Consider the following 21,642-nt stretch of genomic DNA (forward strand, 5'->3'; position numbering starts at 1 on the left):
TAATGAATTTCAAAATGTGCGATTAATTAGTTAATTTTTTTAATCGATTGACAAGCCCTAATATATATACGTATAAATATATATACGTATATATATTAGTGCTGTGAAAAATAACGCGTTAACTCAGTTAATCCAATTACAGGTTTAACTAGTTTTTTTTTTTTAACGCATTTAACGCATGCGCAGAATGAGCTTCCAATCCGTCTGTTGTTGGTCGTTGGGACGAAAAAAAAGTCACTTGCAAAATGAGCTTCCAATCCACCACTTCAATCTGAACTCTGTCCGCTCTCATGCAGACGGTCTGTTCATCGGTAATGATCCTTCCGCAGGTTCACCTCCGGAAACCTTGTTACGACTTTTACTTCCTGTAGATCAGGGTCTCAACACGTCGATCGCGACCTGCCAGTCGATCGCGGCGTAGTGTTGGTAGATCGCATGACATTAAAAGATTGGCCCGCCCCTGACATGTTCTCTATAGCACGTCTTTGTTCTTTTATTAAACTAAACGTCTGTTGTTGATCGTATCTCCACAGCAGCATGTCATTTCTGTCTCTTCGCGTTGCGTTAACACTTATCGATCTCCGTCTGGCGCGCCACAGAGCTCCGTGCGCGCATCGGGACCGAGCAAAAAAAAAGTCACTTGTCAATCTGTCCACCTTTAGATTGTATCATGGTGGAGTTAATGGTTGACAAACAAGAGACAAATGCTCTGTTTAACCCTCCTGTTACCTTTACATTTACTAACATATTTTACCCTCGGGGTCAATTTGACCCCAGCAATTAAAACCTCCAGAAAATTATTAGAATTAATATTGTTTCCCAAGTTTAAGTGTGAGGTACTTTATGTTTGTTTGTTGACTACCTAAATAGCCCTTTAAATAAATAAAAAAGTTGATATTTCTGATATGTTTGACACAGTGAAAAACAGCCTGGGGTCAAATTGACCCCAAAGAACACCGACATTAAACATTGAATGGGGTCAAATTGACCCGAAAGGTAACAGGAGGGTTACACATTCTGTTTAGGATGAAGATGTATTAATGTTCCATATGGAAGAAAACTTCTAAATAACTGCTGAGTTGCAGCACCATTGTATAGAAGAATGTATAAATGTATATATCCGTCTTTTGTCATAAATCTCTATGTTCTCACAAAATATACCGAGAATATCGGTAATATGTGATTAATCATGATTAATCCACAAAAACCTGTGATTAACCCGATTAAAAATTGTAATCGTTTCACAGCCCTAATATATATATATATATATATATATATGATTTTCTTGTGTTTTTGTATTCTAAACATATATATAGATATAATTTTATTTTTATTCTTTTCAGTCATATTTGGACATTCATGTTTTTCACTTGAGAGCAGTGCTTTACTTTTTTTAAATTTTATTTCGAGGACCTTACGAGTCTCTTTGTTTCCTCGCTTTCACAATGAGGTCTAAAGGTCGACAATGGGACAAACTGCAGTTGGAGTTAGACCAAGTAAAATAACAAAAAAACATTAAATAAAGTCTATTTTCAGTGTCCATTAAACAGCAAGGATTATTTCCAAACATGCTTTAGTCTAATCCACACTTATCTGGCTCAGACGAGCACATTGTCCACTCACATCCCAGATGTGTTTGCAGGAAAAAGACCAACATCGAATTATGTCAAGAAATCTGTTCGTCTGTTTTGAGAAGAAATGAAATCATAACTTAAAGTTCCTCTCAGGATGTAGAAAAAATACTTCATTCACCACTGGGGGGAAAGTCACATGTTCCAGATAAATAACAATTAAATAAGGACTCAAATTAATCAGAAAGATGCTGATAAACTATATAAATTAAATTATTTTGTATCTACAAATCTCGATAAGAGCAAAGTAACCCTGACTATTTTTACTACCCTTATATTATCTTAGATATATGTATACATATATATATATATATACACGTTTGATAAATGACATACATTTAGAAGAAGTTAAACATATGTCGTTCCATTTATGAGTAAAACAAACAGAAGCTTATCATATTACATCAAAATAGGCTAAAATTACGAGAACAATGCGAACATTCATGCTCCCCCGTGTGGCACAAATGTGTACTGCAGTTGTTAAATATATCATGATGGACTTTGGCCACCCAAATAAAGTCACTACACTACAAAAGTCCACTGTGTATTTCCAAGTATGCAACTCCCTAATATACATATATATATATATATAATAATATATTTAAGTATGTAATGTTATATAGACATACGATACTCGAATGCTCTAAGCAATATAAGAATGACTCTTATTAGATATTGATACAAGCTGTAACATTACGCTTGTATAGAGCGTTCCCATGGTGATGACACTGATATAGAGATGTAGTAGAGATTCGGTTGTGATCATCAAGTCTTTCAGAACTTTCTGCCAGTCTTCATTTGTTCTCATCAACATTTCTAGCAGCTGGAGTCACATTAGAGAGCAGAAGTCTCTCCGTGGGGACGTGGTGACGTGGTGACGTGGTGACGTGATGACGTCGTGACGTGGTGACGTGGTGACGTGGTGACGTCGTGACGTGGTGACGTGGTGACGTGGTGACGTGGTGATGTCGTGACGTGGTGATGTCGTGGCGTGGTGATGTCGTGACGTGGTGACGTGGTGACGTCGTGACGTGGTGACGTGGTGATGTGGTGATGTCGTGACGTGGTGACGTGGTGACGTCGTGACGTGGTGACGTGGTGACGTGGTGACGTCGTGACGTGGTGACGTGGTGACGTGGTGATGTGGTGATGTCGTGACGTGGTGATGTCGTGGCGTGGTGATGTCGTGACGTGGTGACGTGGTGATGTCGTGACGTGGTGACGTGGTGACGTGGTGACGTCGTGACGTGGTGACGTGGTGACGTCGTGACGTGGTGACGTGGTGACGTGGTGACGTGGTGACGTGGTGATGTCGTGACGTCGTGTCCGTTCAAAAACTCTGGAAACGCACAAAGAGTGTGAACGTTACACATCGTCCACACATCGCCGTCCAGAGGACGCTCTCGCTTTGGGCCAGTCGAGCTTCTATTGATACGTGTGTGTGTGTGTGGTGGGGGGGGGGGAGTTCTGTGTGTGTCAGTGTGTGTGTGTGTGTCTGTCAGTGTGTGTTTGCGTATGTGTGTGTCTTTTTGTGTGTATGTGTGGCTCTGTCTGTGAGTGTGTGTGTCTGTCAGTGTGTGTGTGTGTGCTTATGTGTCTGTTTGTGTGTGTGTGTGTATGCGTGTGTGTGTGTCTGTTTGTGTCTGTGTGTGCGTATGTGTTTATGTGTCTGTTTGTGTGTGTGAGTCTATGTGTCTCTGTCTGTGAGTGTGTGTGTGTCTATTTGTGTCTTTCTGTGTGTATCTGTGAGTATATGTGTGTGTGTGTGCATGTGTGAATGCATGTGTGTGTTCATGTGTGTGTGTGCATGTGTGTGTGTATGCGTGTGTGTGTCTGTTTGTGTCTGTGTATGTGTCTGTTTGTGTCTGTGTGTGTATGTGTGTGTCTTTTTGTGTGTGTATGTGTGTATGTGTCTGTTTGTGTCTGTGTGTGTGTGGCTCTGTCTATGAGTGTGTGTGTCTGTCAGTGTGTGTATGTGCTTATGTTTCTGTTTGTTGTGTATGTGTGTATGTGTCTGTTTGTGTCTGTGTGTGTGTGTCTGTTTGTGTCTGTGTGTGTGTCTGTTTGTGTGTGTGTGTCTGCAGTGTGTGTGTTTGAGTGCGTATGTGTGTGACTGTTTGTGTATGTGAGTCTATGTGTCTCTGTGAGTGTGTGTGTCTATTTGTGTCTTTCTGTGTGTATCTGTGAGTATATGTGTGTGTGTGCATGTGTGAATGCATGTGTGTGTGCGTGTGCATGTGTGAATGCATGTGTATTGGATTTAGCGGTGAAGCACGTGACCTGCAAGGTAGTAAGGTGGGGGGGGGGGGGGATGTGTGTGTGTGTGTGGGGGGGGGGGGGGCAATATGGCCGCTAGCCTCTTTCTTGCTGATCCTCAGGAGACCATCTGCGCTGGGGGCATTGATTAGAGTGTGTCTGGTGGGATTACATCTTTGCCGTTGCCATGCCAACTAATCAGCTGATTTTTTTTTCTCTCTCCACCCCCCCTTCCTCCTCCTCCTCTCTGTCTGTCTCTCTCCTCTCTCTCCCTCGTTGTCACAGCAACGAAATATGGGAGAAGCGCAAGCGCTGAATTCAGCTAAAGGGGCAAAGAAAAAACGATATATTTTTTTTCCTCCCATCTCTCTCTCTCTCTCTCGCTCTCCCGCTCTCGCTCTCTCTCTCCTCCTAATTGGTGCCTCTCTCTGACCTGAAGTTCTTTTGTCTCTGGTGTAAACACACACCCCTCTCCAGATTACATTTATTTTCACATTTTTTTGAGAACCAGCCGTCTGGCCGAGAGGCCTGAGGACGGACAGACGCTCTGAAAGAGGGGAAGAAGCTCAGTAAATATGGAGAGCAACGAGCTCGCTGCTCCTTCCCACTAGAGTCCTTCAACAAATGCCCAAAAAAGACGACTAAAAACCCAACCGCCGTTCTTTTGGAGAAAAAACCCAATTTTTTTTATGAAGTTACAAAACTGCCAAATAATGACTGATTTTCTTTTTGCTGCTGTTGTTGTTGTTGTTTATCCTTTTAAAATGCGCTGACGTCCGTCCAGGTTGAAGACGCCTCCAGGTGCGATGCTGACGGTGAACACGGAGCAGCACTAACCCTCTGCTCTCTCGCCCAGGTGTGTACGGAGGGCCGCTTGATACTGGAGTTTGCCTTTGATGATCTGATGAGGATCAAGTCGTGGCACTTTACCATCCGGCAGTACCGAGAGCTCATCCCCCGCAGCATCCTGGCCATGCACGTGAGTGTGACCCCCCACCCCCCTTCACCTCCTTATTTATATGTAATCCTAAAATAAAAGAGGCTCTGCACTCTACCTTTTTTTTGCCACTCATGAGCATATAGAAGGACATTTAAACGCCAACAAAGCAGTTTGGAAGGATTTTTTTTTTTTTGGAGAACCAATTTATTTGCAGACATCAAAGGCCACGGAGGATAAGAAAGAAGAAGAAAAAAATGGCCCTTGTCTAAAAAAAGGGAGGGAGGAAAAGAAGAAGGGAAGAAAAAAAATAACAAGGTCGAATGAATAATCTGCTTAATTCCACTAAGTGTAACACACATTTTAGTCACTGGAGCCGTGGAGTGAAGCTGGCGCCCTGTCTTCAAATGATTCGGGGGGGGGAATGTAAATTGTATACACTACCGTTCAAAAGTTTGGGATCACTTAGAAATGACTTTATTTTTCAAAGAAAAGCACTGTTTTTTCAATAAAGATAACATTAAATTAATCAGAAATACACACTATACATTGTTAATGTGGTAAATGACTATTCTAGGTGGAAACGTCTGGTTTCTAATGAAATATCTCCATAGGTGTATAGAGGCCCATTTCCATCAACTATCACTCCAGTGTTCTAATGGTACATTGTGTTTGCTAATCGCCTTAGAAGACTAATGTCTGATTAGAAAACCCGTGCAATTATGTTAGCACAGCTGAAAACAGTTATGCTGGTGATATAAGCTATACAACTGGACTTCCTTTGAGCTTGAAGTTTGAAGAACAAAATTAATATTTCAAATATTAATCATTATTTCTAACCTTGTCAATGTCTTGACTATATTTTATATTCATTTGATAAATAAAAGTGTGATTTTTCATGGAAGACACGAAATTGTCTGGGTGATCCCAAACTTTAGAACGGTAGTGTATAAATAGATCTAAAGGAAGGAAATTAAACATAGTGACCGGTGTTGCTCTTATTTTTGTCCACTCCATTCTCATCAAATACATAACACGACGCAATCTAACAGCGCCACAGAACTGAGCATCGTAATCCTCACGGTGTTCCAGGTGTACCTAATAAACTGGCACCTGCGCGCGTACATTCTTTCCGGGTCAATATTCGTCAGCACGTTTATTTAAATACATAAAGATAAAATGAAAAGTGCTCGATTGAGATATTTGCAATATTTTTCTCCCGCTGCATCGTCGTCTCTAACCTCTCAAAGAAGATGAAGTGACTTTGCTCAACTTTAAACTAATTTGAATGAGCAGACTTTTCTTTGGGGGGGAGGGGGATTATTCTCATATCATAAGACGCTCTATTATTTCTTTTCTCCAAAAACGGGACAAAGAGAAATCTTGTACAACCGCAATAATTGGACCGGCCGAGTCTCCTCATCTCTCTCTTGCCGTTTTAAAAAAGATTTTTTTTTTAGCTTTCAACTGAAACGAATATATATCCAGCCGGCCGCTCTTTGTTATTAAAGTCGGACTTCGCCGCCTCGTCAGGAAATTAGACGAGAACATTCATGAGGAGATTCCACTCGGAGGGAATGTCGTAAACGTCTCGGCGGCCGTGACGCCTCCCTTCACGTCACGTCTGGGAGGAGAAGACCGGAGGGGAGATTAGCAGAAAAAGACAAAAGCCAGGAGGACTCTCAAAAGACAGATGTTGCGTAATCCCTGTTTAAAAGGGATTTGGTAACAAAGTGCCCCCCCCCCCCCCCTTATGGCTTTACCCTTTCCAGCAACACACTTTCTCTATGACTAAAACGAGAAGTATTTTCCACTTACCCCCGTTGACGTGAAGGTGTGTATTGAGAGGGAGGGGGGGGGGGGGGGGCAATCTTCATATGAATTTTCCCTCTGTGAAATGTTTAGAAAAGAAAGTTTAAGTTTCTAATTTCAGTCTTCAGAAGTTCATAAAGAAGCAGCCGGTTTGATGTCAGTGGGCTCTTGGCTGGAGGTGTGTGTGTGTGTGTGTGTGTGTGTTTGTGTGCTCAAAATGGAATTAATATCAGACACTTTATACATCTAAAGTAGAATAACACAAGCTTTAGGATAAATTCAGCGTCAAACCTACATATGGAGGAATAATTTTGCATCTTTTAAGTCAATTTAAACTGGACCCATGACTGAGAAACAAGCGATGAACAGGAAGTACTTCAGAGGACGAGATGAAGTCTGTGGCTGCACTTCCTGTAGCGGCCACTAGAGGCTGGAACTAAACTGTCAGAAATAAAAATGTCAATGGAAGACTTTCTTTCTGATTCCTCCATTTCACAAAATGTACTGACAGTATAACTTTGCTTTGTATTTTTTACCATGTTTTTTTAAATCTTATTTTTTATTTTAGCGGTGAAATAAATGTGAAAGTGTAAAGGAGCAACGCAAGTTAAGTAGTGGAATGAAGTAGCTCCGAGGTCGACTCAAGTGCAGTCCGAGCGGGGCAGCCAAAGGGTTAATATCTTTGTTTTGTTTGTGTAAATACACAACGGCAATAAAAGAAGTACACACCCTGCAAGAGTACACTCGCCAAACATCTGCTCCACCCACCTCCGTCCCACACTCCCCGTCTGCAGACGCTCACACACACACACACACACACACACACACACACACACACACACACACACACACACACAAGGTGGAGCAGCAGAGATTAAAACTGTTATTACAGATAGTACAAATAACAGTAAATATAATAAAATACTTGTACACTATACCCTTATGGTTTATACATATTAAACCTGTTTGGAGTAAATATCAATGTAACAGTATTATATGTCGTAGTAAATAAATAGATATATATATATTATTTGGTTAATTCTGCATTAATGTGGTAGCAGCATTTTATTGGATGAAGCAAGAGCAAAGTTTAACTACACAATATGAAGTTGTGTACTTTAATTTAAATTTAGGATGACTAAAAAAGAGAAATACATCAGGAGTAGAAGTACATCAGGAGTAGAAGTACTTCAGGAGTAGAAGTACTTCAGGAGTAGAAGTACTTTAGGAGTAGAAGTACTTCAGGAGTAGAAGTACTTCAGGAGTAGAGATACTTCAGGAGTAGAAGTACTTTAGGAGTAGAAGTACATCAGGAGTAGAAGTACTTCAGGAGTAGAGATACTTCAGGAGTAGAAGTACTTTAGGAGTAGAAGTACTTCAGGAGTAGAAGTACTTTAGGAGTAGAAGTACTTCAGGAGTAGAGATACTTTAGGAGTAGAAGTACATCAGGAGTAGAAGTACTTTAGGAGTAGAAGTACTTCAGGAGTAGAGATACTTTAGGAGTAGAAGTACATCAGGAGTATAAGTACTTTAGGAGTAGAAGTACTTCAGGAGTAGAGATACTTTAGGAGTAGAAGTACTTCAGGAGTAGAGATACTTCAGGAGTAGAAGTACTTTAGGAGTAGAAGTACTTCAGGAGTAGAGATACTTTAGGAGTAGAAGTACTTCAGGAGTAGAGATACTTTAGGAGTAGAAGTACTTCAGGAGTAGAGATACTTTAGGAGTAGAAGTACTTTAGGAGTAGAAGTACTTCAGGAGTAGAAGTACTTTAGGAGTAGAAGTACTTCAGGAGTAGAGATACTTTAGGAGTAGAAGTACATCAGGAGTAGAAGTACATCAGGAGTAGAAGTACATTAGGAGTAGAAGTACTTCAGGAGTAGAAGTACATCAGGAGAAGTACTCTCATGTCTCCACTGAGCTCCTCCACGTCACCATCTTATTCGGCCTCTAGAACCCTGGTTTGTCTGCATTTGACCTCTTGACCTTTGACCTCTTGACCTTTAAACCTCTTGACCTTTGACCTCTCGACCTCTGGGGTGTCTCGTCGCTCCCCCGAGTCGCTCCACGACGACTCGCTGTGAGACTCGCTTGACGAGGGAACTCAGAGTCACGCTGATTCCATCCCTCCGTCTCTCTCTCTCTCTCTTCTCCTCCTCCTGCTGACGGAGGAACTCTCTCCCCCCCCCCCCCCTCTTCCCTCTTAACTTTCTCCTCACCGAGATAGAATGATGCATCTTTCATGAGGCGGTGAGCGCCGGCTGCTCCTCCCTCCGTCTGCTTCGCTCTGTTCTGATGGTTTGCTGGTCGAGGGCAGATAGACGAGCTCAGAGAGAGTTTGGGGTTTTGTCAATGGGACGTCGCTCTGTGATCGACGTGTTGGAGCGTTGTTCTTATTTAAGACGTCTTCCTTATTCTGCTGCTACACACTTTAGGTTCTCATGTCGTTCTGTCTTACAATCAGTGTGTGTTCTGTGAACAAAACAAACAATTACTTTGATTTTACATACACAGACACATACACACACACATACACACAGAAATACACACACGCATACACACAGACATCCACATACACACAGACATCCACATACACACATACACACAGTACATACACGCATACACACATACAGTACATACACACACATATACACACATACATACATACACATACATACACACATAACTACACACATGCATACACACATACATACACACAGACATCCACATACACACATACATACATACACACATACACACATACATACATATACACACATACATACACATATACACACATACATACACACATACATATATATATATATACACATATATACACACATACATATACATACATACACACACACATACAGTACATACACATACATATACACACATACATACACACATACATACACACATAACTACACACATACACACAGACATCCACATAAACACATACATACATACAGACACACATACTGTACATACCCAAATATACACATACACACGTACACACATACACACATACATACATACATACATACACACAGACATATACACATACCCAAATATACACATACATACATACACACATAGATACACACTTACACACATATATATATATATATATATATATACAGGTATGCATACATACAAATACCCACATACACACATGCATACATAAAAACGCACATCAATACAGACATACACACATACACACATGCATACGTACACACGTACACACACACATAAATACACACACATACACACCAGGGAACATAATCAAATCCAGTGAAGATACAGAATTGAAAATTGAATTTAAAGGAGAGACAGAAACAATAATATTGATTAATTATCCTCTCAGTTGGTCGACGGTGTGAGGCGGAGGCCGGGAACGCTTCCCGTCGCCGCGGTAACGCCGTCACCGCGTGGCTCCGAGGTGGCCAACGCGCAGAACGTGCATTATCTGATGAATGCCTAATTAGCCTAATTGCCTGTATAGAATTAGTTTAGTTTATTTGCTATTTGTCAGTCTAACGCAAACACAACCAAAAAAATAACAAATATTTGGCTTATTTTTCTCTATTCTTTTATTATTATTTTTTTTTTTATTCTCCCCGACTTCAGGCACAAGACCCTCAGGTGCTGGAACAACTGTCTAAAAACATCACTCGCATGGGTTTGACCAACTTCACCCTCAACTACCTCAGGGTAAGGACTCTCTGTGTGTGTGTGTGTGTGTGTGTGTGTGTGTGTGTGTGTGTCTGACAATGTCAATGATTGTCATTCTGCTTTTGTTTTTTCTTCTCATCTCCTCTCACTTTAATGCACACAGGGGAACAATTCACCTACATTTTTTTCTTTTTTCATGAAGTTATTCACGGCGCTCACACTTTATAAACTTACTCTCTTATCCTGATGTGTCGAATACTCATGCTTTGTCATATCTAATGCGTCGCGATGACATCACCTGCGCTGCAGTAAATCTGTAATAAAATACTTCAAATGTGGCTCTAAATTGCAGGTTCATTCAGTGTTTGAATAAGATGTGCTTTTACATTCCCTTATTATTTCTTTAGTTTATTTAAGGTCATATCGTGACTGCAAAATGTTAATATTTTTCTGGATTTCAAAGCTTATGTTGTTGTTTATGTGCCGAACACGTTTTATGTGTATAATTCCCCAAAAGTGCATGGCATTAAAAAAAAATTGTAAAAATATAAGCACTTATTTCTTCTTTACTCGCTGTATATATCCACGCTTCTTCCACCTGATGCAATTTACGGAAAATAGGAAGCGTGAGCCGGCTGACTACATCAGCGTTTATTTCACATCTTTTTTTTTCTTCTTCTTCTTCTTCTTTTTATTTTTGGTTTGTTGCTTCTCGACGCCGGAGTTGACTGACGGCTCCGATTTCCAAAACGGGAGAACAAGAGCGAGCGCGGAGTGAGAAGGGAAGAATTAATTGGATACCGGAAAATTTGCATAACATTAATGAACGCTCCCTGTTGAGACTCGTAATTGTGAAACGGCGAAACGCGAATCAGGCGCCGGCACCTCCGCTGCCTCTATTAACCGCGCGAAGAAAAGAGGCGGAGAGGAAGCGCGGCGGCTGCTTTTTTTGTTTTCCTATAACAATGATTTTCTATACAGAAAGCAACTGTAAGAGGGGCTGAAGGGGGGCGGGGGGGGGGGTACATAATTCAAGTATCTGTAATTACACGCTAAAAGATGTGGCCTCTTTATTTATATCATTCTTTATTTGGCTGATGGTTAGTGCAAAAAAACACGAAGCGTTGAAACGAGGGTCGTGCGTTTTATGGACGTTTTTTCGATCTAAATACACTCAGCTTCGTGAAAAATATGAAATATATGAAATATTTCACATACATTTCTCGCGCCCGTCTGCTGAATTTGGACTTTCCCAGATCGCAGTGTGTTTTTTATTTTAAATACTGCAGGAAAATATTCATCTTAAAGTAGGATTTAACCTTTTCTTTGCTTTCAGTCATATTGAAAACACCATAAACTCCAAATATTATCTTTCTAGTCGTTTAAAAGCAACGCTGTTTAGTTCATTTCATGTATATCTTTAAAAGCATGTGAGTTTTCCGCAGCGTCAATAAGGATCAGGGCTCAGTTACGGATTCAGTGTTTAACGGTGACGTCATTGTACGATAGAGCAGTGGGTCCCAACCTGTTTGGGGCTTTTTCTGACCCTTAAAACAAATCAATATCCACTTGCGGCCTCTCACTTGTTATTACACCGTTTCACTTGGGTACTATTTTGAAGCAACTTGTCACGAGATCCAAGACGAGATCACGGAAAAGTGAGAAGTAATATTCTCACAAATTCCATAATCCCGAGTTCACGCCCAAATTGTTCCCAGATTAAAAGCAACCAGACGGGAGTCAAACCCGCGAGGGCGCCCGACCCCCGCTGACTGATTCACGATATCTAGCACGCTCAATGCGGTCTGTTGGCGAGCTTCAGCCAATGAGAGCACGGGACATCGGTTGAGGGGGGGTGGGGGTTGTCTCTACCTGCCTGTGCTATTCAATTTAAGTCAGTTTATTTTGTATATCCCAATATCACAAATTACGAATTTGCCTCAGCGGGCTTTACAATCTGTACACATACGACATCCCTGACCTTTGACCTCACATCGGATCCCAAAAAAACTCCCAAAAAAATAGAGAAAAAAACTTTCACGGGGGAAAAAAAGTGAAGAAACCTTCAGGAGAGCAACAGAGGAGGATCCCTCTCCAGGACGGACAGAAGACCAGACGTCATGTGACCAGAAGGAATCATCACACAGTTACATAAACACATTGAATGAATATGACTCCTCGGCATGGTCCACGATCCAGAAGAGGGGGGGCTATGTGTTGTCGTTGTAGCTCTCGGATCACTAGAGGGGAGGTAGTGAAGACGTGTGGGATCGGGCGCGGATGTTTTTTCGTAGTCTGCAGACCTCGTCGGGGACTCCGGATGAAGGATCTTGTCCGTCTGTCGCCGCGGAAACCCACAACGGCTTCAAGACTCCCCCCCCCCCCTTTGAAACCAACCGTTGTTCATCACGTCGCAAAATTATTTTCTTTTTTCTCCCCCCCGCTGTTGTCCGAGGATGTCAAAGTAAAATACACTCTTTCCTCACATTAATCCGGCAATAATAATGTTCCCAAGCGTTTATCAGAGACTGTTTCCTGGCTTCCAGGGGTTACAACCGGCCTTTCTCTCACTCTCACACACACACACACAAACACAATCTCTCTTTTTTCATTTGGAGTATTTAAGCCTTTCTGTGTGTCCGAGCTGCCGGCTTCCTACTATTCAGCCTGAAAAACAGCCCCTTGTTTTCCGGCTGAGAGCCGGGCTGCTGGAGGGATATTACCGTGTCAGGAGGGAACTATCCGAGGAGGACGTGGGATTAGTCGGCCACAGGGACGTTCACTTTACCTCCAGCCGCACGGCAACAAGAAAACACCGCCGTCCGAACGCGGGAGGCGGGGGGGCTGACACTACTGTGTTCATGTCGGGGTGATTTGGAGCAAGCAGGTTGTTAGAATCCGCCGGTTTGAATCCCGGGGACTGGTGAACACCCCGAGTTTGAATACCCGTCACGATAAAAAAAAATTAAAAAACATGTCCGCTTGGATTCCCGGTGTTGTCAGGTGAAAGCCTCGGAACGCCGTAGTCGTGGGTAATATATATATATATACATATATATGTATATATATAAATACATCAGTGCTGTGAAAAATAACGCGTTAACTCAGTTAATTCAATTACAGGTTGAACTAGTTTTTGTTTTTTTACGCATTTAACGCATGCGCAGAATGAGCTTCCAATCCGTCTGTTGTTGGTCGTCGGGACGAAAAAAAAGTCACTTGCAAAATGAGCTTCCAATACACCACTTCAATCTGAACTCTGTCCGCTCTCATGCAGACGGTCTGTTGATATGGCGCCGTACGTGATGGCGGCTGTGTTCGCGTCCGATTTTTTTTTAGTTTTTTTTTTTATTATTCTCTTCTTATTATTTTTTTTTGCAAACGCCGTTAGCCAGTTAATTAGCGACACGACAGATGCACTGGAGGAAGATTGGATTTGCGCGCCTACTGCAGAGTTTTTTTCTTCTTACTTCTCCGCCCGCCAGGAACCGGAAGGAACTCGGAACTATCATTTTTTTTTAGGTGCGACATACCAGCGGCGTCGCCCGACGGAGGAGAGCTGCGAGCTGGTAGGGCGTCGAGCCAATACGCCCCCCCACCCACCACCCACCAGATGTACAGTCTTTGGACAATAGCTGTCACGAGCTCAGGCTCGTATTCAATTCCACCGGACTAAGGACAACCATCTGCCTTACGGGAGATGGATGTGTCGAGGAGGACCGACTCACAGCCAGCGGCGGCGGGATTTTTTCCACCCACAGCGCGCTGACAGACTCTCTCTCTCTAAAGATCGTGAGGGAGGTGGGGGGTGATAAACAGATAAACAGATCTTGGTGCAACAAAGTCATGTACACTACTCTCAAGTTCTTCTGTTCGGACCCTGCTACCTATATGTCATGGTCTGGCTACCAGCGGAGGCTTACCATGAGTTTACAGCAGTGCTGTGTGCTGCGTGGCAGCTAAGCTAACACGGACATAGGGAAAGGAACTCTGGGGCGATCAGCGAGCAGGGGAGTCGGCAGAGGCTGCTTTCATTGTGGCGGGGACTTCAACAAGCGAACCTGAAAAGAGAAAGTTCTTCTGCCATAAAAACACAAACACGAGGGCGGGGGGCGGACTCTGACCTGCTACCTCCCTTCGGATGGATACACCTCCCCTCCGCCCACCCTGACAAATGGACCACCGCTCCATCGCACTCCCCGCCTACAGGCAGAAGCCACAGGCACAACAGCAAGCAACGTGCGCTGTGTGGTTGTCGGCTCGTCGGGACCAATCGAGTGCTATGCTTTATTTTGTGTTGACTGGGAAGATGACGTTGTTCCTACCAAGTCGGTTCGGATTTATCCCAACAGAAACCGTAAATAAATGGCGGTTCGCGCGCTGCACTGCACGCGTATGCACACGCTGACTCGATATGGCGGAATACAAACAAAAGAGACCGACCTCCGTCCTCCATCTCCTCGGCGGACTGGAGGGAGGACTGTGTGTGTGCGAATGCTGGTTGTGGACTACAGAGCGAACTGTTGTGTGTATTCGCATAAGCCAAGACTACAGCCAAGCTCAGAGGTTCAGCCTGCACTACCATGTGCAGCAGCTGGATGGACTTCAGGGCCCGCAGGTGGCCAGGTAGTGAGGACTACCACCAGAGCCGCTCGCTGACCCTCAACGGAGCCCCTCTGGGACGCGTGTTGAGCTCTCTCCTCTACTCCCTGTACCACACGACCTGCGGCCATGCCAGCTCCAACGCCATCATCAAGTTTGCTGGCGACACAACAGTGTGTGGGGCTGATCACCGGCAACGGACGAGACACAGCCTAGGGGTTGGGAGGGATCACTGGGTGCCAGGAGAACAGAACAGTCCCGTCGTCAAGCCAAGAAGGGACCAAGGGACTGTGGACTACAGGAAGGAAGGAGGAGAGAGCACCCCCGATCCACCCCGGTAGTTGCAGTAGGGTCAGTCAGCAGCTTCAAGTCGTGGCACATCTCCGAGGGAGACCTCACATGGACCACCACACCACACCGTGTGAAAAGGCAACAACTGTATTTCCTTTCCTTGACTGGAAATTCAACATCATTGCATCCTCGAACATATTCTGTGAATATCTATGGTGGTATATTTTATTACATTGTGTATATATATATATATTGTATATATATATATATATATATATAGTCTCAAAAAGTGTATATTTTATTACATTGTTTTATATATATATATTGTTTTGTGTGGATATTGTATAGTTTATTCTCATTCTTATTCTTTTTAGTCTGCTACTGCTGTCGGGTGTTTTGCACATAAGAATTTCACGAACCATTATACTTGTATAAAAGGGATGTGACAATTTCATCGGTAATGATCCTTCCGCAGGTTCACCTCCGGAAACCTTGTTACGACTTTTACTTCCTGTAGATCAGGGTCTCAACACGTCGATCGCGACCTGCCAGTCGATCGCGCGTAGTGTTGGTAGATCGCATGACATTAAAAGATTGGCCCGCCCCCTGGCATGTTCTCTATAGCACGTCTTTGTTCTTTTATTAAACTAAACGTCTGTTGTTGATCGTATCTCCACAGCAGCATGTCATTTCTGTCTCTTCGCGTTGCGTTAACACTTATCGATCTCCGTCTGGCGCGCCACAGAGCTCCGTGCGCGCGCATCGACCGAGCAAAAAAAGTCACTTGTCAATTTGTCCACCTTTAGATTGTATCATGGTGGAGTTAATGGTTGACAAACAAGAGAAAAATGCTCTGTTTAACCCTCCTGTTACCTTTACATTTACTAACATATTTACCCTCGGGGTCAATTTGACCCCAGCAATTAAAACCTCCAGAAAATTATTAGAATTAATATTGCTTCCCAAGTTTAAGTGTGAGGTACTTTATGTTTGTTTGTTGACTACCTAAATAGCCCTTTAAATAAATAAAAAAGTTGATATTTCTGATATGTTTGACACAGTGAAAAACAGCCTGGGGTCAAATCGACCCCAAAGAACACCGACATTAAACATTGAATGGGGTCAAATTGACCCGAAAGGTAACAGGAGGGTTAAACATTCTGTTTAGGATGAAGATGTATTAATGTTCCATATGGAAGAAAACTGCTAAATAACTGCTGAGTTGCAGCACCATTGTATAGAAGAATGTATAAATGTATATATCCGTCTTTTGTCATAAATCTCTATGTTCTCACAAAATATACCGAGAACATCGGTAATATGTGATTAATCATGATTAATCCACAAAAACCTGTGATTAACCCGATTAAAAATTTTAATCGTTTCACAGCCCTAAAATACATATACAGGTATATATGGCCCGCGACTTGGAGGTGGAAAGGGAAAAAAAACAAGGGCAGGTATCACCGGGCCGTATATATATATATATATATATATAAATACATATATATATATTTATAGGTGATACCTGCCCTTGTTTTTTTTCCCCTTTCCACCTCCAAGTCGCGGGCCGAAGACGGGACGAGCATGTTGATTAGATTTTGACTTCGGGAACGTCGGGGTAGCGGCGGGACGCAAAAGGTCAGATGAGATCATGCGAGCATGCAGCGAATGATTAACAGCCCCCCCCCCCCTTTCTCTCAGTAACGACTGCCAAGTGCCCTTGAGCAAGTTAGCAAAACTCACGCCTCCTTTTTTTTTTTTTACTCCGGTGAATTTTGACCGTACATCGCACTCCGGATGTGAAATACTGACAGCCGACCGCAATCGGCCGCTCCGCCCCGGTCGGCCGAATGAATTACCTTTTGTTATGTGAGATTCTAACACGTTCTCCTCGCCACTCTCCTTCATGTCGGCTTCTTCTTCTTTTTTCTTTTTTTTACCCACGACCGCGATCGTTTCCTAACCTTAACCATGTTTCTAAAAAAGGCGATTGTTGCGGGAGGCGGGTGGATTTAGTGGTCAAATCGTCAAAGATGTGAGAAAGGTCAGGGAGAGAAACAAAGAGGCGGACGGGCTGCCTGGAGTTTGATCCCGGTGCTGTCTTGCGATTGGACGGGCGTTAAAAAAAACGTCCAAGCGCGGCCCTGTTGGCTGCACCAACGAGCATTTTTGGATTAAAGAAGGCGATGGCTGACCGGTAATGTCATCCAGATGTTAGCAGCATAAAGCAAGCCTGATGTATTTAAGATGACAGGATGACCCCCTGGTTCCTCCCACTGCTCAGAGATTTACAGTCTTTCTCCGTATGAACTGAAGAACATTGTTTATACAAACAATGTATTTTATTGTATTTATTTATTTATTACTGCATTACTTTATCACTTTATTCCTATTATTATTATTTATTTATTTATTTATTTATTATTTATTATGTATTATTTATTACTATAATTTCATTTTATTAAAAAGAGATAAACGTATTTTTGATTTGCTGTATGTTCAACATTGGAAAGATGAAAATAAAGAAAACTTTGAACTTTGAACTTTGAACTTCGAATTGTTGGCGTGAGAACAAGCGACTGTTGTGTGTTGTGCGTTTGTGTTGATACTCGTGTTGTAAAAATATTTAAATGTATCATCCTGCCCGTGTTTATCTCTCTTTCTGTCTCTCTGACAATAAACCTGTTTATTTATTTATTTTTAACGGTACTTTTTTATTACAGTTTTTCTCCATTGCTTTGGCTCAATTCTTGAAACAGAAATGACATTCTCAAAACAACTCGTGCAAACCTCCAAACCACTGGGCACTTGTTCACAACAGATTTGAATTTCCCATTCCTTTAATCAAATTGCAATTGTTTTAGAAACTCCTTGCAAATGACAAGTACAATTGCCAACAGCTTGCACACATTTCAAATGATTTAGCACATCTGTGCAAACAGTTAGGTACAATTGCCTTCAGTTAGCCCAATTACCAATTGAATACATCTTGCTGGTCTAAACTGACTGTTGCTTCTCAGTCAAGTCGTTGTTCTCTGCAAAACATCTTGGCATCATTTCCTTGTGTACATCATCACCTGCACAATAGTTCACTCCACTGTCAAAATCGTTCAGGCACATAATACCATGAACAATATCATGGTATATACTATAATATGGATCTCTTGGATCATCGGCTTCATTTTCAGGTGCAACTAGAACTTTACTAATCAAGGGGGAGGTTCTCACATCCGATCACCAATCACACAGTCATTTTAGTTAGCTGACAGGTGCTATCCAGGAGTATAAATGCTTCCATCAAATATCTAGGGCTTGACAAAGTTCAGTACAGTTTACAGTATGAACATGTAAGCACCTGGCCAGGTAAACGAACAAGGGCAACTGCCTGCTCGAGGAAGAGGAGGAAGAAGAAGAGGAGCAAGGGTGCGTGGTGGTGGAGGGTGTATGAGCATCGGGCTCTAAACCAGAGGTCCCTTCTCCAGGCAATGGATGCTGCTTGTGCCGATGTCACAGCAGATCAGTGCAGGGGATGGTTGGGTCACGGCGATTCTTCCCCCGTTGCATCGCAAGGGAGAACATCAGATGTGGCCAGACAGACGTGAGCGCGAGGATGAGCAGGAGAGGGAGGATGAACTCCAGCTTTGCTCCTGTATGTTTTGTTACAGTAGTGTAGGCTATACTTCATTTCATTTGTTATGTGCTTTTTGTTTGACCCTATTTTTTGCTGTACACATTTTCTGTTTCTGTTTTGCAATTACTGTAATAATTTCCATGGCAGTATAAGTGCAATACAGTATGTGATGTGAAACCTTGTTGGCTCCTCTTGAATGAATCTTTGTTCTGTTTGATACACATAGTATTCTGGAAAGAAAACATCTACTACAGTAACCATTCAGTGTCAAAGGACTAAGCCAAGATTGAATTGTGCACATGAGGGATATTTCTATGGTCCACTGCCATACTGACAAAACATCTAAACATTTTGACCTGCAGTGTTTAAACAATGACGAAGGGACTTTTCATTTTGGGGGCACTGACTATTTGTATGAGAAAAGGAATTCGTTTTGACTGATGAGTTGTCTGTTTTGGGAGAGATATGACCTTTTGCAGGTGTGCCATAGTATTTTGCTAAACCATCTAGGTTATTTTGGCAAATGTATTTAAAGCTTTGAGAATGTCCTTTTTTTCAAGAGAGAGATGAGCCACAGCAATCGAGAAGGAAGTTTTCATTTTGGGGGCACTGACTATTTTTATGAGAAAATGATTTGGTTTTGAAGCTTGAGTTCACTGTTTTGGGTGAGATATGACCTTTTGAAGGTGATCTATGTAGTTGTGCTGAACCATATATGCTATTTTACCAAATGCACTAAGAGCTTTGAGAATGTAATTTCTGTTTCAAGAATTGAGCCAAAGCAATGGAGAAAAACTGTAATAGCGTCTATTAAAAAAATATTATTTTATGGCACAATTAATCAGTCAAAGTCAGTCGGCGGGTGATTAATTGAGCAACAACGTCAGCACGATGTTCTCTCGTCAAATGTTAAATATATATCTGACTTAATTGGACGCCCCTGTTTCTTTCCGTCGTGTCAGCAGTTGTGTGTCATCCTGGAACCCATGCAGGAGCTCATGTCAAGGCACAAGACCTACAACCTCAGCCCCCGGGACTGTCTCAAGACATGCCTGTTCCAAAAATGGCAGAGAATGGTCACCCCACCAGGTAAAGTACCCCCTACTCGCCTCGCTGTCCGTACATGCCTGTTTAAAGAAACAGGAAATTAATCTATTTCGTCAAAAACCCAAATATCTGGAGAGTGAAAAGAGCTTTTCTGGTTTTCTATCGCCAAATATGTTCATAAATACGGCATCAAATGACGACAGAAATCCTGTGCATCTTCTAAACATTTTGCAGATCTACTTTTGAACGTTAATTAATCGTCATCTTCCGGAAAAGATAATAGCCGAAGTCATTTTTTTACAACATTTTTTAATTTTTTGGCCTAAATCATCTCCTCATGATACTGGGCACCTCTGGTAAACTGCCTACATCCTCAGTTGAACACATCATGTGACTCTAGCTATTTAGTCTAATATATCACAATATCACAGTGGAGAGTATTCAGACCCCTTTAAAATGTTCACTCTTTGTTTCATTGCAGCCATTTGCTAAAATCAAAAAAGTTCATTTTATTTCTCATTAATGTTCACTCAGCACCCCATCTTAACAGAAAACAACAGAAATGTAGAATTTTTAGCACATTTATTAAAAAAGAAAAACTGAAATATCACAATACTGAGCAAAGGGTCTCAATACTTATGACCACGTGAAATTTCAGTTTTTCTTTTTTAATACATTTGCTAAAATTTCTACATTTCAGGTTCTTTCTGTCAAGATGGGGTGCTGAGTGAACATTAATGAGAAATAAAATGAACTTTTTTGATTTTAGCAAATGGCTGCAATGAAACAAAGAGTGAACATTTTAACTTTCACTGTGGTCAATTTGTTTGTGTTTTCTGAAAAACCTGTAAAAATGACGTCGGCCATTATTCTGGGAAGATGACGTCATGTTTCCTCTGCTGATGTTCAACCGACTTGCTTTAATAAAAAATAAATGAAATAAAATTAGTTAATTCTCATCACTCACTTTGTAGGAATTTTAAAAAAAATTCTCAAACTGTGTTTTTATTGCATCATTTATTTATTTGCTCCAAATTTTCCATTATACGTCTTAATCCCTTAAATATGTGTTTACCTGTCAGGTGTGTGAGCTGCATCTGAATCCAGGGGCTCTGCCCCTTGAATCTCAACCTGGCCAATTTAAACCGGCCCCTGTATGCTCCAGCTCTGTATGATTGATGTTCGAAGGGCGGTTTCTGAAAAGTACCAGACTTAAATTGGCTGCGCGGGTCTTAAGCTGGAGAGGAAGAATAAGCCGTTTTTGTTGTTGTTTTTTTTGTGGACACATTCGGAGTTGCCGCAAATTACAGCAATGCTTAGCGAGACGAGACGAGAAAAACCAACAGCGGTCAAAAAGCCTTTGACTCCGACCTGCGTAGCTTTAATTAAGAGTGCCGGGTGTAATCAGACTTGTAGATCCGGCTCCCCGGCGTCGACTTCCTCTTCAAAGAAAAGAAGAAGAAAAATGAGGGAGGGAGGAAGAAGAAAGAAAGAAAAACATGGAAAGCATTTTATGAATATAAAGTCTGAGGAGAAGAACAAAAAAAGCTCTCTTGTATTGATGATTAATTGTGCCCAGTGTGAGAGCTTGATATGAAAAACCCTGCATGCAGTTGTATATCAGGTGTGATTAATGAGCGACAGCTTAAAGGGATAATTTGTATTTTTTTGAAGGGGGGTTATTCTGATTTTATGATCCGTAAGAGACAGGAATATCAAGTATGCAAGTATTCAGACACCTAAAAAAAAAACAATGC

General features: G+C 42.0%; 1 protein-coding gene across 9 annotated transcripts in view; it reads left to right on the forward strand.

Moving 5' to 3' along the window:
• ldb2a (LIM domain binding 2a) overlaps window positions 1-21,642 on the forward strand; it is a 99,906-nt gene that overhangs the window by 68,383 nt on the left and 9,881 nt on the right. For 4 of the 9 annotated variants that reach the window (XM_056439763.1, XM_056439770.1, XM_056439767.1 and 1 more), the window contains exons 4-6: window positions 4,744-4,866; window positions 10,267-10,350; window positions 19,804-19,927. In XM_056439763.1, coding sequence (XP_056295738.1) covers window positions 4,744-4,866; window positions 10,267-10,350; window positions 19,804-19,927 — 331 coding nt within the window. Of the gene's footprint in view, window positions 1-4,743; window positions 4,867-10,266; window positions 10,351-19,800; window positions 19,928-21,642 lie in introns of all 9 variants that reach the window. The other 5 variants (XM_056439761.1, XM_056439764.1, XM_056439766.1 and 2 more) reach the window with 3 other exon arrangements.

The sequence above is a fragment of the Pseudoliparis swirei genome, chromosome 19, assembly GCF_029220125.1.
Source record: "Pseudoliparis swirei isolate HS2019 ecotype Mariana Trench chromosome 19, NWPU_hadal_v1, whole genome shotgun sequence".
Taxonomy (NCBI): Eukaryota; Metazoa; Chordata; class Actinopteri; order Perciformes; family Liparidae; genus Pseudoliparis; species Pseudoliparis swirei.